A 16,988-nucleotide genomic window follows, 5' to 3' on the forward strand; every position below is an offset into this window, starting at 1 on the left:
AACTAAAAGCTAACTAAAAAAATAAATGGTTGAAGTTACAATAAAAGAATGTTTACATCCCGTTTAACTACATAATTGATGATAATATGTGTGAGGATGACAATATAAAATATGACAAATGTTCCATCTAGGGGGTGTCAAATGTGACTCATGGGTTGTAATAAAATGTATATAATGAGTCAGTATGAGTCAAACTAAAAAAAGAAAAGGATTAAAATGGGTCAAAACGGGTTGACATTTTTTGAGGGTTTTTTTTTTTTTTTTTTATGGAACCCGTTTCAATCATTTTCTTTTTTTAGCTTGACCCATGCATTCTGACCCATTATATACATTTTATTACAACTCATTCAACCTATGGGTCACATTTGCCACCCTTAATTCCGCCCATGTAGGAAACAAGAGCCTAAGACAACAATGAGCATGATACACGAGTATACGACAATAAAATGTAAACATATTAGTAATAGTGACTAAAGGCAGTTTAACATAATACTTTGTCCCTTTATGGTTAGTGTTGTTCACTAGTCTAGCCGAATTAGAGCAAGCTCGGGGCTCGAGCTTGAACTTAAATGAGCCAGCTCTAGTCATTTATTTTAATAAGATGAAAACTCGAGCTCAACTTGTAAAAAACTCAAGCCAGCTCTTGCCTCGTTAATTTCACAAATACTGATATAAAAGACAAAAATATAAGTTTAACATACACAATACTAAATTTATAAATACGTGAGTTTATACATTATACGTGCATTTTTTTAATAAGCTCTACGCATATTATATGTGTTATTATTATATGCATATTAAATTTGGTATTATGTTATTATTATATGCATATTAAATTTGGTAACTTATTTAAAGAGACCAATAAGGAGAGCCAATGAGCCCATTATCAAGTGCGCCACGAACACCTGAGCCAATGGCCTGGCTTATTTACAAACCGACCCAGCTTGGCCTGTTTACATATGAGCTAGTTTCGAGCGAGACGCTGGCTGTTTTCCTCCAAATCTTCGATGTGGGTACTTGGTCTTGGTAGTTGCTAGTTGCCACATAAGAATAAGAATTTAAGATACTAAGATATGGCATGAGACAAACATGTACATTCGGCCCAATCCATTCTTTCAAAGCCAGAACTTATAGCCCAATTAAGCATTCAACTATTCAAGAAAACAGTGGACTCTGGGAAAATTTGAAATGCACTTGCATTGTAAGAATTAAGATGTCACCCAAGCCACTTGTCTCGGTCCTTTTAACTCTGAATTGAATTTGGGTTATTCGAATTGAGTTATTCAAATGTAAAACTGAAATTTGAATTCGACTTGAATTCGCTAAAAATCGAATAAGTGTACTCGAATTCAAAATTATTCAAATAAATTGTATTTGGAAAATAAAATAAAAAAATTTCAAAAAACATTCGAATAGATACTCGAATTCGAAATTATTCGAATAATTGTATTTGGAAAATAAAATAAAAAATTTTCAAAATTATAAAAAAAACGTTTCTAAACTAATATCTAACTCATACATTCAAAGTTTCCTTTCTTTTAGCGGCTAGGTTAAATGGTTAAATAACTTGAATCGATCGTATTGTTATTTATTAAATGTTAGAACGAGTAATGTAAAAAAGCTAACTCTATTTTTTCCCTAAAAAAAATTTTGAAGGGCCATTTGAACTTGAAGCACAATGTGTAGTACATAAAAGCAAAAAAAACACATAAATATTATTGAGTTAATTTGAACCGTTCGCACTTGAATAAAATTTCAAATCAAATAAATATTCGACTTGAATAAATTGAAATTCAAATTTGGTTCGGATCGAATTTCGGGTTACTCAAGTCCGGTTTGAATAATAAACACCCCTACTACCATTCAAGGATGCAGATTCGGAAAAACCAAAAGAACAGAAGAAAAAAAAATACATATTCTCCATTATTATGGCATAAACCTTATCTTCTATAAATTAAAGAATATAACAGTATCCAACCAACCTCTTATAACAACTCAACAAACTTCAAACTAAAATACAAACCAAAACTCCATCAGATCCACATAACAAAACACTGAGGATCTGATCATCTCATCTCATCTCATCATCAAAAGATGAAACAAGGTAACTCAACAAAACATATAAAAAACCAAGTATACAACCCCGTCACGACTTCGATGACCCCAAAAAAAGCATCAATCTTGTGAGGTTTAAACTTCAAAATTATTAATCACCTTATTTTAACCGTGCAACATTCTTTACATCTCACCGTGTTTTTAAATCTTAATTTCTCATCCTCCACCTATCCACCATTGCTCGACTCGCGGGTTTCTTCAGATGACCCCTATCCGTTTCCATCTCAAACTGGATCAAAGATTTGACCCGGTTCAGATGGCCAGCACATAGTTTATGTTGAGAAACAAATGGGTCAGAAACTGGCTCGGTTTCAAAAGAAGAGTCCCATTTTGATTGAAGATATGCAAGTGATCTCCATGGAGGAAGTGGCATGGAGTTTTGTTTAAGTGATGACTTGGCAGCTTCCACCATTACTTGAAGATACTGTTTTAGTTTTGTTAACGGGCCCACGTAAACAACAGGAAGCGAGTTCAATATCCGGTTGTAGGACGGGACGGCTCTAGCTATCTCAAAATGACTTCTAAAATCGATGTCAATGATTAAACGGTCGGAGTTCGTAGAATCGGTGTAGTTTATGATATCAATGTATTCATGATCGCCTGCGTTTTTACGCAATATGTCTAATGTTTTTATTATTATATATATTATATAATAATAATAATAAGTTTTAGCATCAAAAAAATTACCTCCGGGAACTTTTCCGGTCCCCTGCCACCTGGATGTGCAAACAGCAGCATCATAACCGGAAAGTCTGAGAAGTTTGACCAGAGAGAACCTAATGCAACTACTATTACATGAACATTTCATATATTCAAGATCCATGGAATTGATCGATAAGATGAGAGAGGTAACCACTGATAGCATGTCAATCCCGTGTTGATCTTGCAAACCTTTGTAGTACTGCATGAAAGCAAAATAATAATCAAAATTCAAGTATCTAATTCATCAACTACAAAGGCATATTCTTTCTTGATTTGTAACAAAAAGTCAAAAAATATACATTATGGCTCCTAAAAGTAACATAGACACAAACTTTTGAAATTTGGACAAACTCAACAAACCTACTTCAAAATCAGGCTAAAGTATTAATGAAAAGTCCTAATTGAACATCACAAGATTGTCATTTTCCACCTAATGTGCCTAAACATATCAGAATCCAATGAATTTTGACAACTCGGCGTCTTTATTAAAGATAATTAGGCAAAAAAAAGGGAAAGTTGGATTATAATAATCCAAATTATTACACACATTGGCAGATAATAATCCATACTATCAATTTGATTGCTGACAGCCTTAACTTTCACTTTCAATATAGAGCAATCTCAATCCCAGTATCATAATCGTCATTGATTTACATATATTTTTTACTCAATTTCGCTCACAGTGATGATTAAGAACCAAACTGGGAAGCATATTTTGGACCAACAGATCATAGTTTGGATTATTAAAATCCAGTTTACCTAAAAGCTAAAACAATTGACAAAAAATTATGATAAACAGCAAATATATGAACGAAACTTGCAAACATTTATGAGGCATGAAGCAATAACTAATAATGGAAAATCTTTAAAGTTAGATAGAGCAAGAGTACCGGAATCTTGTCGGCAAGGTGAGCAAGAGTTCTGTTAATGAGTTCGACTGAAATGGCAAGAAAATGAAACCCCATGACACCCAAAGGAGGCAAAAAAAAGATTTTGGACGAAAGTGGCGAAAATGACCAAAGGACGAACTTTGCTCTTTAGAAATTTGGACAAACTCAACATATTACTTCAAAATCAAGTAAATATATTAACAGAAAGTCCTAACCGAACATCACAAGATTGTCATTTACTCATTTTCCACCTAATGCATCTAAACATATTAAAATCCAATGAATTTTCGATTCTGGACAACTAATAATCTTATATCAAAGTTTGGCTGAAAAAAAACAATGACATAGCTAAACTGATCATAAATAAATAACCAATTATGTATAAACCACAGATTAACAAATATCAATATACAAAAGTTGACAACTTTGTATGATAAACAGCAAATAATATGAACCAAACTTACCGAAATCTTGTCGGCGAGGTGAGCGAGTTCACAGAAACCCGAATCGCTATCGCTACTGCACCGCGAATCGGCACCACAACTACTTCCATTCTCCAAGAAATCGCTAACCATCGCCGCCAAATCATGTTCACTTTCATGGCTAAACGCCCCACCCAACACCCTCCCACCACCACCGGACCCACTTCCCGCCACCATCAGCCACGGGTCCCCTGTTTCAGGGTACACCCTACAATCCATATACTCCAATTAAAATCAATCACCCTATAACCCACCGTCAATATAACACCCAATTACAAATTCTAATTTTAAGAAACAAAAACCCTAAATTGACGACAACCCATTTCAATTGAACGAAAAGGGTATCCGAAAATATTAATTGATTCGCAAACTGATCAAGTTTTAATTTTTTCCAAGATTATTGCTTCTGTTTGTTTGTTCGCTATGTGGGTTTTTTAAGGATTGTGATTACATCAATCAAAAAGAACGGATTAATAAAATGTTTCACAACAATATTTGAAACAGAGATCCAAAGAGGAATAAGATTGAGAGAAATTGTGTAAATAAATTGAGATACAATCAACTGGCAGAGGATGAAGACGAAAGAAACGGGGGAAATTGATATATAGAGGATTTGGGTGGAATGCGAAATGACTAAAAAGGGCCTGGACTTGGTAAGTGGAGGATATGGGTGAATGACGTGTTTAGACACAAAATGAAGAATATTCGCTTGTGGGGTACTTTCGTCTTTAGGCCACATATTTTTTTAAAATATTTCTATGTTTGTTATCCACTCAAGTAACTTTGCAAGAAACATAAAGTTGAAGATCATGATCTTTTCATCATAATTTTGATAACATATTGTTGAATCCAAAATTCGCATCATCGAGGTTTTGAACTTGAGTACTTAGATCTGGTTCAGATTCGTCTCCCATACAACAGTATAGAATTTATTTTTTTGTCGCCTTGCAATGTAAGCTACAACCACAACTGATTACAGAGTTTACATATTTAAAGCCTCGTAGACACTTTGAAGCACAAGTTAGAGATGTCCATCTTGTAAATTATATTTAGCATGTAATAATATATGTAAGAGAGATCTTATTGAGAGAAAACAAACAGATTTGCGAGTGGCCTTTATTTATATAAGGTTGAGGGCTTAAACGGTTAAACTTAATCCAAGAGTTCTTAACTTGCGAGTTGGGGTCACCAAAGTTAGGTCCACTTTAGTTGAACTACATGTTAGACGTCAATTCGATAAACAGGGTTAGGTATCTTTATAAACATTTACAGAAATTAAGGTTTTTAAAAATAAAGTATTTCTGTATGACTTTATAATATATTATTAAATCAATAAATTTAGAGGTTCTAAAGAAGGCAAGAGGATAACATTAATTGTCGCCTAAGATACGATAGTGACACGACTTTTAGAGGGGTCACGCCATATGATAAATAAGTTACCCCCACACATTTGCATTTTGGCCATCCTTTCTTTTATGATAGTAACGTTCTTCATTTTGACACTAATCGATATTTTGTCTTCTGAGTATTAATTATGGTGGTTGTGGTTATGTGTTTTTGTTTAATTCAATTTGTTATATAAAAACAATATGTGCATGTACGCTATGTTGTTTAGACTAACTTAACACATCAGTAAGGGTGTAACAATAAGCTTGGTACATTATATAAGATTCGTTATGTTTACATAAATAATATGCTTCTTTAAGCTCGCGGGTTTTAATCTTGTCATATTAATTTGGCTCGATTTTTTTTTTAATATCATATGAGCTCCAGTTTAAAAATAAGCTTTTCTAAATATGAACTCATTTAAGCTTAGCTCAAGTCGAATATTGGTAGGGATATAATATACTTAAAAGAATATTACAGGTTTTATTTTATTTTTTATATAGTTGTAAGATAACATCAACTATTATATTTTATCTATACTATATATAATAAAGGAAACACACGTTTTGTGTATAAGTAAAAAAATATAACCTTTCAATGCCTATGATCAAGGGTGTGCACAGTTTCGATTTTATTCGGCTAATAGCCCAAACTAAATTAATCAACATGCTTCGATTAATTTTTTCGGTTTATTCGATTAACTTTTTGGTTTTTTTTTTCAGTTTTGTCAATTGCAGTTGATAACCAAAATTAAATTCGGGCCAAAAATTTTACTTAGAAATACTTAAATACATGAAATAAATGTATAGGTACATGAATCACTCACATGTTCTTCAAAATTATACGTATCCACGAGATTAAACGTTATTTAAACAAGTAAAAGTTATGTCTTGGTCTGAGTGGTTCATTAGTAATTTGAGTTCTTCTACTTCATTGTTATCACACTCGAATTTTCGATATTCCTTTTTATGGCCGAATGAAATCAAAGTTTAATGTTCGGTTTTGATGCACCATATAAACAAACATTTTGTTCTCTTTAGTTTGAGTATGATATTTTCTATTGCTTTGTTTTCAATTAAAAAAACTTAGCATGCTACCATTTATTACGTGTATACCAAAGTCTATCTTCCATGCCGCATCACACAAACACCCTTTGGTAAAAATAGGGTTGCAAACAAATCGAGCAGCTTTCGAGCTATTTGAGGTCTGCTTGTCAAAAAGTTGAAAAGTTATTTAGGTAAAGTCAAAATGACCTTTCGTAATAACTTTTGAAATAGTGTCATGTTAGCGTGTGACTTTTTGAAACTTCTTATAACTTATTATTTGTAATTACCCATTATATCTCTCAAGCACTCAAAACCTATTATACTCCTTTTAAAAGATAATCCTCTTTTTTGCAATTTCGGTTTTCCTCACCACATTAACCAATCCAAACTCATATTAAAAAGTCAGAAATTAAAAAGTCGTTTTGACAAAAAGTCTTTTTGGACTTAAATAAGCAATCCCGAACACACACTTTATGTTGGAGTTATTACTTTTGCATTTTTGTTACTTAAGGGGTGTAAACAAGCTGAGTCCGAGCTCCACTCGTTTAATTTATACAGAGCTTGAGCTCAACTAGTTTCGATCTTTATTTCCAAAGCTCAAGCTCAGCCCGTGAGTAATTTTTCAAATTCGGACTCGACTCGTTTACTATTTTTTAATTATCTTTATATATATTAGTTATATTTATATATATATATATATATATATAATATATGATTTAGTTACTTTTGTAACACTATATATATTCTAATTAAAAATTATTTAATATGTATATATTATATTATAAATAGCATGTTCGTTTAGGCTCGCGAGCCCGCTCGAGCTCAATAAGTGAAACTCAAGCTTATTTATTTTTAGACTCTTGTTTGTTTAAGCTCGGCTCACGAGCTATTTGAGATCTGCTTGTCAAAAAGCTCGATCTACCTGAGATCTGCTTAAGCTAATAAATTATCATTTTTGAACCAAAATTTTATGAACGTTACAATATGATACGGTACCATTATCTTACTAAATTTTGCCTTCACTACCGATACCATACCCGAGATTGATATGATATGGTACCGTTATTTTAATGAATTTTGTCTTCATAAACCTGTACCATACCAAACCGTTCCCGACTGTAAGCAATCCCAAACATACCGACCGAACACAAAATAAGACAAGAAGGTCCTTTACCTTGAGCTAGGGCACCGAATCTTCTCTTCTCGATCTGCTCTTCCGTTGTCACATCAATTCGGTAACCCATCTCATCTTATTCATTCATATCTTATATCTACAATTTCACAATCACCTTCACATATATCATATTCAGCATTTAATCCTCACGACCTAAATCGAAAATTACAAACAACATTCATATTCTTGTTTCAATTTCGTTACCGATTAGAAATTGTAGACCAGGATGATGCTAATTTAACGATTATTATAATTTCTTATGTTAGGGTTTGAAATGCGGAGATACAGTCCAGCGTACTACAGTCCTCCACGCAGAGCCCATGGCGGAGGTCGACCTCGAAGCCCTCCTCCGAGACGAGGCTATGGCGGTGGTGACCGAGGCAGGCTGTCGAAAGACCAGAATCAAGGCAGCCTTTTGGTTCGCAATATTCCCTTAAATTGCAGGTCAAATTTTAGAAAACAAGATCCTCGATTTATACGTGTTTAATTTTAAATGATATGATTATATGTTCGTCCGCTGAGCTGTTCACGAACAGGAGCGGCTATTCATGTTCGTTCATTAAGGAAATGAACTTGTTCACTAATGGTTCATGAGCACAAACGAACGTAAATGAACGCAAACAATGTTTTATTTGATTTGGCTAACCGAGATTGGTTAGTGCCAATGGGTCGGTTCGGCTACCATGTTTGTGCTGGTGTTTATCTTTACGTTCATATTCATATGGTAGTTTTTAAATTTAATTATCACAAAATACTCGTATATGATAATATTAGAAAAGTCACTATAAAGTATTACAAATTTTTAATGAACAAACGTAAACGGTACGTAAACGAACACATTATCGAATGTTTACGAATACAATTTAATGGACATGGCTTTTGTTCATGTTCGTTCTTTTATTAAATAAACGAATATGAGCAAACTTCATGCTGAACGTTCATTCTTCTATTAATATGATTATCAAATTGTGTTGTTTTGATTGGACTTTTAGGCCTGAAGAGCTTCGCGTCCCGTTTGAGCGGTTTGGAGTGGTGAGGGATGTGTATCTTCCAAAGAACTATTACACAGGGTGAGTGGGAATACTAATAAGTAATAATAAGTTAGCGCTAATTGCTTCAATAATTTCATAACTCAAAAAGGGATAAATCGATAGTTGTTAATAATCATAATATCTGTGTTAAAAATGTATGTGACCGGTTCTAGGGAGTTATGTTTTGACCTGGTTTGTCATCAGGGGGTATGGTTGGTTTGAACTTTGAAGTTAAAACAAGCCCAAGCCCCACATTGCTTAACATTAGTTCAACCAAGATTGTAATTCAAGAATGTTCGAATATGAAGAGAAATTATATAAATCGATCGGTTCTTCATCAATTGAGAAGAAGTTGAAGTGAGTTTTTGTTTTGGACACTATTGATTTCAAGTTCAAATCTTTACAAGAAATTCAAGATTTTTGATAGTAGAGGAAAAGGTCAGCCATTTGGATCTTAGCTGCTTCCATGTACTTTTGTATAATAAGAAAGGTATAATAAGAAAAATGTGAGTCAACTCGTGTCGGATATTGGTTGGCTTGTTATCAGGAACCCTATGTGTACTTGGTGCTTTTGTTAAAGATTCTTTTAGTTGTACGCAGGGAGCCACGTGGATTCGCATTTGTGCAGTTTGTGGACCCGTATGATGCTGTAGAAGCCCAACATCATATGAACAGGCGTATGTTTGCTGGTCGGGAGATTTCTGTTGTTCTTGCTTCAGACACAAGAAAGAGGCCCGAGGAGATGCGTAGAAGAGCTAGGGTTAGGTAATTATTAATTAACACACGCTGGTGGGTTTTTATTAATTAAATGTTTCATATGCCATGGTTTTCTGATTATTTTGTTATTTTGAAAAATAATCAGGGGACCCTCCAGTCATGAAGGCAGGCGATCTTATCACGGGCGATCTCGGTCTCGGTCCCGCTCTCGGTCTCCTCGCCATCCTTCAGGCTCCAGAAATCGTCATCGATCAAGGTAATTTTTGGTTTTTAAGAGGATTTGCTTAATTTAGAATTAGTCACACGAATGGTCCATGTGGTGTGGTTGTATTGCAAGACCGATTATTTGCCAGCACGCAACACTAGTGATCTATGAAATGGAAGGCTGTTAACTTTTTCTGTAAATTGCATTTGAAATGACCAAATTACCCTGAACTTAAAAAATTAAATTAATAAGTCTCTCAAGCCAGGCCCAATTTTCTTTTGTAATAGGTAGGGGTATTTTAGTCATTTTTAAAAAATTAGCAGAATATGTTAGCATTTAATCCAATTCAGGGACCATGGTGTTACGTTTTGACAAATGGTTGGTCTAAGCCTGTAACTTTTGATACATGAGAACTAAAACGGACATACCGCATGGACTATTTGTGTAATTAACTCTTTATTTTGTTTAAGAGGGTGAACCATTGTAATTGAGCAGGTCTTATTCTCCTGCTCCCAAAAGAAGACGGCATTATTCTCCATCCCCTGTTAGAAGGGCACCCCGATCGCGCAGTGATTCCCTGGGTTATGATGGAGCTGCTGATCATAATGATGATAGGTATTGTTACAGCAAGCACTCTGTTAAATATTTATATCTTATTATTATTATTATTATTATTACTGTTATTTTTTAAAAACGGTTTTTTTGAATGGGGCGAATGTGATTATGTTGTAGGAGGTTTCCAGACGGAGGAAGCGCACGGTACAGGCCATCTCCTGGTGGAGCATCTAGGTCACCATCTGGTTCTAGGTCTCGGTCTGCTGATATGTCACCGCCGCGTGATTAGAATACACAAGTTTCAGTTGAGTTGGTTATTATGTGCATGCATTATATTTACTTAAAACTAAGCCTGGTGACCTCGGGACCTGGCATGTATGTTCCTAGAATTCTCATGTGAAGACTTTGTATTGTGTTGCATGTTTTATGGATTATGGAACTCTATGAATGCTTTAAGGTGTATTTTCTTTGTATCGTTTTTTTTAAATACGATTTTTGTTTGATAACAAATAAGTTTTATCAAGTTTAAACACAAATCTTATTTAAAGCTTGTAAAAGAAAAAAAATAGAAGGTGGTTTGCTGTCTTGTTGACCATACCCGGAACCAGTTATGGTCAAATACCCGATTTATGCACCCCTTCCATGACACTGCAACACGTCTATCATATAGGCGGACGAGGACTCAGCCTACCTGTAGCTTAACACCCGCTCCCTTAAATCACAACATGCTACGTGTCTCTTAAGGGCACATAAAAAACACTAAGCAACTGATAAGTAAACACCATCTCTAGTTCTTCAGTTTGTACCAAATCAGTGTGGCAAGTGACCTGCATCCCAGGTATGAATGTATTTGTCCTACTTAATTCTATTTAACAAATCCATATGCAGCATTCTTTTGTTTTTTTATAAATTAATTGTTTTTAAATGATATTTGCTCATTGACTTCTGTTAAAAAAAATTTTTAAAAAGGCTCAGTTTTTTTTAATAGTTAAGTGCCATTTTAGTACATGTAGTTTGTCCAATTACGCAACTTTAATATCATTTTTGAATTTAGTGCAAATGGGAAATGGCTACTTCACTTTTTTAAAATTTTAATACTTTTTTCTACCTCCGTCTATTTTTGCCCGTTAAGTCAGGGTAAATTGATAATTTTGTTTATTTTATATATTTTCTCTTGTAAGCTAAATGTTATTTTCATACTCGTGGTTTGTTCAATTACGCGGCTTTAGTAACTTTTTTGAATCCATTGCAACTAGATACTTGGATTAGTTTTAGATACATAGACAAACCAAAAGAGATATTACATATTATATATTGCAATTAAAAAAGGTCACTGGAATACATGATAAAAGATGAAAAACAACCATGAAATGCATAATATATTTTTTAGCATTTTGTTCTTGATTGCTAATTTTCTTCCGGTAGCTTCAAGATCTGAGCTCATCTTAGCCATTGTTTTTGTATTTTCTTTATGTATGTTAATTTTTTTTTTCAAAAGTCTAGGTTTTATAAAAGTAGCTCTACACATAGGAGGGTTAAGCCAAATAACAATCACACGGCTTTGCACCTTTGCGTATAACATCGATTAGGTTAGAAATTGGGGGACCAACATCGATTAATTAGGTTAGAAGTGAACAAAATAGTTTTTAATATATCTTTTTACCACAACTATAAAAAATCGACCAAAGTTAAATGATGCCCAAGATGTTCGAACAATAATGACGAACCACATGGGCAAAGCATCATATCGTAATTCATTGACGTTGAGGAAGAACAATGGTTTTTTTTTTGGGGGGTGGGGGGGGGTCTGTTTATTTAGGGTTAGAGATGACCTTTGTAATATGTAATGTCTCTTTTAGTTTGCCTCTAATCCAAAACTAAGCCAATTATCTAGTTGCAACAAATTAAAAAAAAGGTATTAAAGTTGTATAATTGAGCAAAAACAAGATAATTGGCTAAAATTGTAAGTTCTCAACTTACAATTGGCACTTTCAGAGTATACAAATAAAGTTCTCAACTTCTCAAGTGTTTAGTTTGGTAATGCTATTTGTTAATATGAATAAAATGATGATTTCCCAACAAATACCCACCTGTTAAATATGGTTCATAGCTACTTAAAAATGTTTATTTGAACCTACATGGTACACTATATTGACTTAACCATGTAAAGAACGACTTGATTCAAAGAAAACAATTACCAAATTGAGAAAATGAGAAAACCTATTAAATTGAATTCAAGAAAGAAAAACCTGCATGCATGGGAGTAAATGAAGCATTTTTCTTAAAAAAAACCCTACAAAGTATGTGAAAAAATATATTATATTATTATTAATAAATTATCTAACGAGGAATATATTGAAGCATCTTTCTTAAAAAAAAACCTGAAATTAGATTTAGAAATTGCATTCTATGGAGGACTTTGAAGAGGTCAAGACGCCATTGAAGGATTTAGGATTCCAGAAGTCTTACTCAAAACAGTTATACCACCACCACTTCGCGCGCACTTTCTTAGCTAACCACCCTTTTAAATAATTACAAGTGGACTCAATTGACATGACTTCAAATTTATGGGGCTAGCTTAACCATTTAACATTATAAATACATTCATTTCCATAAGTTTCAGTTCATTCTTTTGTGTGATTCAAAGAGATACATATATACACAGAGAGAGATGACGATAGGAATACTGGAGGTCAATCTAGTGGATGCTCGCGGTCTCAGCAAATCCGATTTCCTTAGTACGTTTTTTTTTTTTAATTTATGTATATTGGATCGTCGAAATAGCTCATTGCTCCAAACTCACTTGACAAGCGCAAAAATGTAGCTCAAAATTCGCTTGGTTTGAAGCCGAGCCAAGCCGAGCTGGCCCAGCTAGGTTTAAAATTCGAGCTGAGCTGAGCTGAGCTGGCTCAGTTTAGAATTTAAGCTGAGCCTAAGTTGGCCTTGGCTTGAGCTCAGCTCGATGATCGAGTGAAATTTAAATAACTTAAATTTGTCTATTTTGGCAGACAAAATAGATCCATATGTGTTGATCCAATACAGGAGTCAAGAACACAAAACCAGTATTGCCAAAGGTATAATTTGAATATTGTCAAGTATAAACATGTTCATATCAGCAAAATCATAATATAAATGTTAAATATATTATATATGATGCAGGGCAAGGAAGTAACCCAAAATGGAACGAAAAATTCAAATTCCGGGTAGAATATCCAGGAGCTGACAAGCAACCCAAGCTTGTTCTCAAGATTATGGACCATGACACATTCTCGTCTGATGACTACATCGGACAAACAACGTACGTATGCAGTTTAGGATATTTGGTGTTACAAGAGATGTCAAAGTGGTATTGTTTTAATTCTGATTAATTGACGAATTCAGGATACACTTGAAAGAAGTATTGGAACGAGGAGTTGAGAATGGAAGCACGGAACTGCATCCACAAAAATATCGTGTTGTGGGTAGTAATCAAAACTACTGTGGAGATATTCAAGTCGGAGTCACCTTCACTCCAAGGGTACATAATCACTTTACCTCGCAGTTCTCTAATTAAAATTGATTACGTATTGTGCATTTGTATGTATATTTTCCCTGATTATTTTGGTGGTTACAGGTTGAAACCCAAAATTATGGACAAGAATTTGGTGGATGGAAAGAGAGCCAATGGCATTGATTTTGTAAATGTTCATCATGTAAACTGTATATGGTTGCTTAATTTAGTAGTAAAAATGTTGATTTATGATAATAGAGATTTTTTAAAATTTATGCATGGTGTAATGTGGAAGTTGTAATTGATGATTTTTTTTATATATAAAAGTATTGCATTTTAAAATATTTAGCAAGTCCATTGCTTCTTAATTTGTTTTCACTATCATATCCGCCTCCGGGTTAATGAAGTCACAATCTCAAGCCGTAATGGTGTGTCATGTTGAAATAATAATTAAGTTTTTATCCTAAGTTATTATTTATATTATTGTCTTATTATGTTACCCTAAGTATTGGAGGTTAGGGGTAGTTATTAGAATTGGTTATGGCGATTAAGGGTATTAGTTATCTTACCCTAAGTTTTTGTCATGCATGTCAGACCTACGACTTAATTAAGTGTTGAAAAGTTGCTAAACCGGGATTGCTAACCCCAAATTCATGCTCTTAGCTATAGTTCTTTTCATTGTTGTATATACCGAGAAGTTCGAGGCTAGAAGAGGTATATATATGACGAGATAGGCTCAAAGAAGCCGACAATTTGGATAAGTAGGTAATATCCTAGATGATGTTTATGAACCATGTAATTACTTTCAGACTGAAGTGTTATGATGGACGTTCGAAATATTAATCGTAAATTTATAAAAATCAAGAACAATAGCTAAATGAATTCGATGGAGAACTAGAGAAGTATTGCTGACTTTGAAGAAATCAAAGACACCATGGAGGAATTAATATTATCGAAGATTCCAAGTCTTAATAAAAACTATGACACCACTCCTCATACTTTCACACCAAACCACCTTTTTAAATTACTAAAAAAACAATTACAAGTGGACTGGTTGACATGACTTCAACTTTTAGGGGCTTAACGTAATTTTGAACATTATAAATACACTCACTTCCATGATGTAAAGTGGAACCGCGATTTACCTCGGATTCAAACTCTTACATGGCAAGTGGTTCCCTATCCGAGTTAAATATTTTCACTTGGATGTTAACAGTTGTAAGTATGTTACCGGTGGTCCCCAGTTTGCTACAATTGTATTATGACCTTTGTCGAGATAATCAGATAAACCATTCTTAATATCATCAGGTGATCCAAACTACATTTTAACTGAACCGTATCATCTTCATATTCTGCAGCTTGCTTTGGTCGTACTGAACTACCATCATACTACCCGAATTGTATTAACTTGACCATACTTTATCATAATCTTTGGTTCGTATTGGATACACCGAACCATGATCATACTATCAAAACCATTTGAGGTGTTACACTTTAGTGTCATTGGTTAAAATACCATTATAAATTGTAAATTGCCTACAGGTTAACTGAAAATAGTTTAGATTATCAAAAGTCAATTCGCAAGGACACTTGAACACTTCTTACAACTTTCGAAGTGTCTTTTAGCGCTTTTTATACTTGTATTTGTTTAATTTCTTGTAAGTAAATTGCTCATATGGTAGTTTGGATTATCAAAAAATCAACTAGTAGAGAAACCTGAACACTTTTGCCAACTTTTAACATGTCTTTTAGCGAACTTTTATACTTATAATCGCTTAATCTTTTAATTTGTATATAAATTGGTCATTCCTAATTTACAGCTGTTCAGAAAAAAAAAACAATGAGATTAAACAACACCGCATGTTTACAGAACCAATTAGTTTTGTGAATTTTCTGCTTCAACTGACATGTTTGTACCATAGGATTTTAGTTTCTTACAGGAAGTTTTTAAATTTTAATAAAATCACCTCGCTTCCAAAAAACCATATATGTGTGCGGTAATAAAAAACCATAGTTTATTATATGTTTTTAAATTTTATTCATCATATATAGATTCTTTGTTCTTTAAAGAAAAAAAAAAAGATGAGATTTTAAAGGAGATTGGTGTATCATGTGTGCGGTGATAAAAACAAAACATATAATAAACTATGTTTAAAGGATATCAGTGTATCATGTGTGCGGCAATATGACACTGAAAACAGTAAATAAAAAAGGTTTGACAAAAGAAAAAAAACAATGTGTATACGGTTTAAACGGATTGAAAACTGATTAACTGAATATATAATTTGGTTTGCTTTTATACAATTTCGGTAAAGTTAGGTTTTACTTTAATCAGTTTGTAACTAGATAGTAGTGTACACCTACTACACGTCTAATTGTTGTTCCTAAACTATATTTGTTTTTAGAATTCATCGTTTAGAAAAAGCAAAGAATAAGTGACTTTTAAGTTTTAACGTAAAATCAAAAGTTAGATTAGTAATGTTATGTTCATTTTCGGTGAGCATATCGAAAAATTATACTCACAAATACACAATATCCAAATATTTCTGTAAATTAATATTAGAAACTTCGGGTTTAAACCTTCTTGCCGTTGTTTCCTAGCTACGAAGCAGTTTATTGAATCCGACTATCTACTTCTTCTAAACACCTTCTAATGAGGATAGTATGTCGGTTACTTTATGTGTAGACTAGTAGAATAACCTATATAAATAAAAATGCATTTGTAACATTTAGAACAATGAATATACTACAACTAAATGTCTCCTACATAAATTTTATCTAAACGTTTACTAGAACATCTAACACTTTTATGAATTCATTTCCGATTTACCTTCTCCATCTTTATTACAACGTCGCCCTATCAACGGTGACGAATGAAAACAACAAACAGTAGCGAGAGACACCAAGGCTCTAGACCTCAATTACTTGGCCTCCCCTGACACCACTGAAAACCATAGGTCCATAACTATAACTTCTGATATGTTGAATGTGATGCTTTTAAATACTTTCTAAAGATACGACAAAAATCTAAAGACCCAATAGTTGCAAAGTTCGATTTCGATGGCATCAAGGAGTCAAGAACCCATGTTTTAGCAGTAATTTTAAAAGTAGTATTCAAAAATTATGTAAAGACATATTAACCGAGTCAACGGCTGACTTTGAAAAAATCAAAGATGTCAACAGGAATCTTCAATT

The 16,988-nt window shown here is 33.5% G+C and overlaps 3 protein-coding genes across 3 annotated transcripts; 2 read left to right on the plus strand and 1 right to left on the minus strand.

Annotated features, from left to right (window-relative positions):
- Positions 1-2,263: 2,263 nt before the first annotated feature.
- LOC143530831 (uncharacterized) lies at positions 2,264-4,585 on the minus strand. The gene is made up of 3 exons (XM_077026262.1): positions 4,172-4,585; positions 2,803-3,016; positions 2,264-2,715 (listed from the first exon to the last, which is right to left on the minus strand). The coding sequence occupies exons 1-3, from the start codon at positions 4,406-4,408 to the stop codon at positions 2,264-2,266; spliced, it is 903 nt and encodes a 300-aa protein (XP_076882377.1). The 5' UTR covers positions 4,409-4,585.
- Positions 4,586-8,069: 3,484 nt separating this feature from the next.
- LOC143530798 (serine/arginine-rich SC35-like splicing factor SCL30) lies at positions 8,070-10,750 on the plus strand. The gene is made up of 6 exons (XM_077026235.1): positions 8,070-8,239; positions 8,788-8,865; positions 9,427-9,591; positions 9,689-9,799; positions 10,244-10,363; positions 10,481-10,750. Exons 1-6 carry the CDS (start codon positions 8,070-8,072, stop codon positions 10,590-10,592), a joined length of 756 nt encoding a protein of 251 aa, XP_076882350.1. The 3' UTR covers positions 10,593-10,750.
- A 2,212-nt stretch (positions 10,751-12,962) lies between these two features.
- Positions 12,963-13,976, plus strand: LOC143530864 (16 kDa phloem protein 1-like). The gene is made up of 5 exons (XM_077026290.1): positions 12,963-13,041; positions 13,312-13,377; positions 13,463-13,601; positions 13,685-13,820; positions 13,917-13,976. Exons 1-5 carry the CDS (start codon positions 12,975-12,977, stop codon positions 13,974-13,976), a joined length of 468 nt encoding a protein of 155 aa, XP_076882405.1. The 5' UTR covers positions 12,963-12,974.
- Positions 13,977-16,988: the final 3,012 nt, after the last annotated feature.

Source organism: Bidens hawaiensis, unplaced genomic scaffold (assembly GCF_021521415.1).
Source record: "Bidens hawaiensis isolate Kalapana, Puna unplaced genomic scaffold, B.hawaiensis_p1.1 tig00009039_1, whole genome shotgun sequence".
Taxonomy (NCBI): domain Eukaryota; kingdom Viridiplantae; phylum Streptophyta; class Magnoliopsida; order Asterales; family Asteraceae; genus Bidens; species Bidens hawaiensis.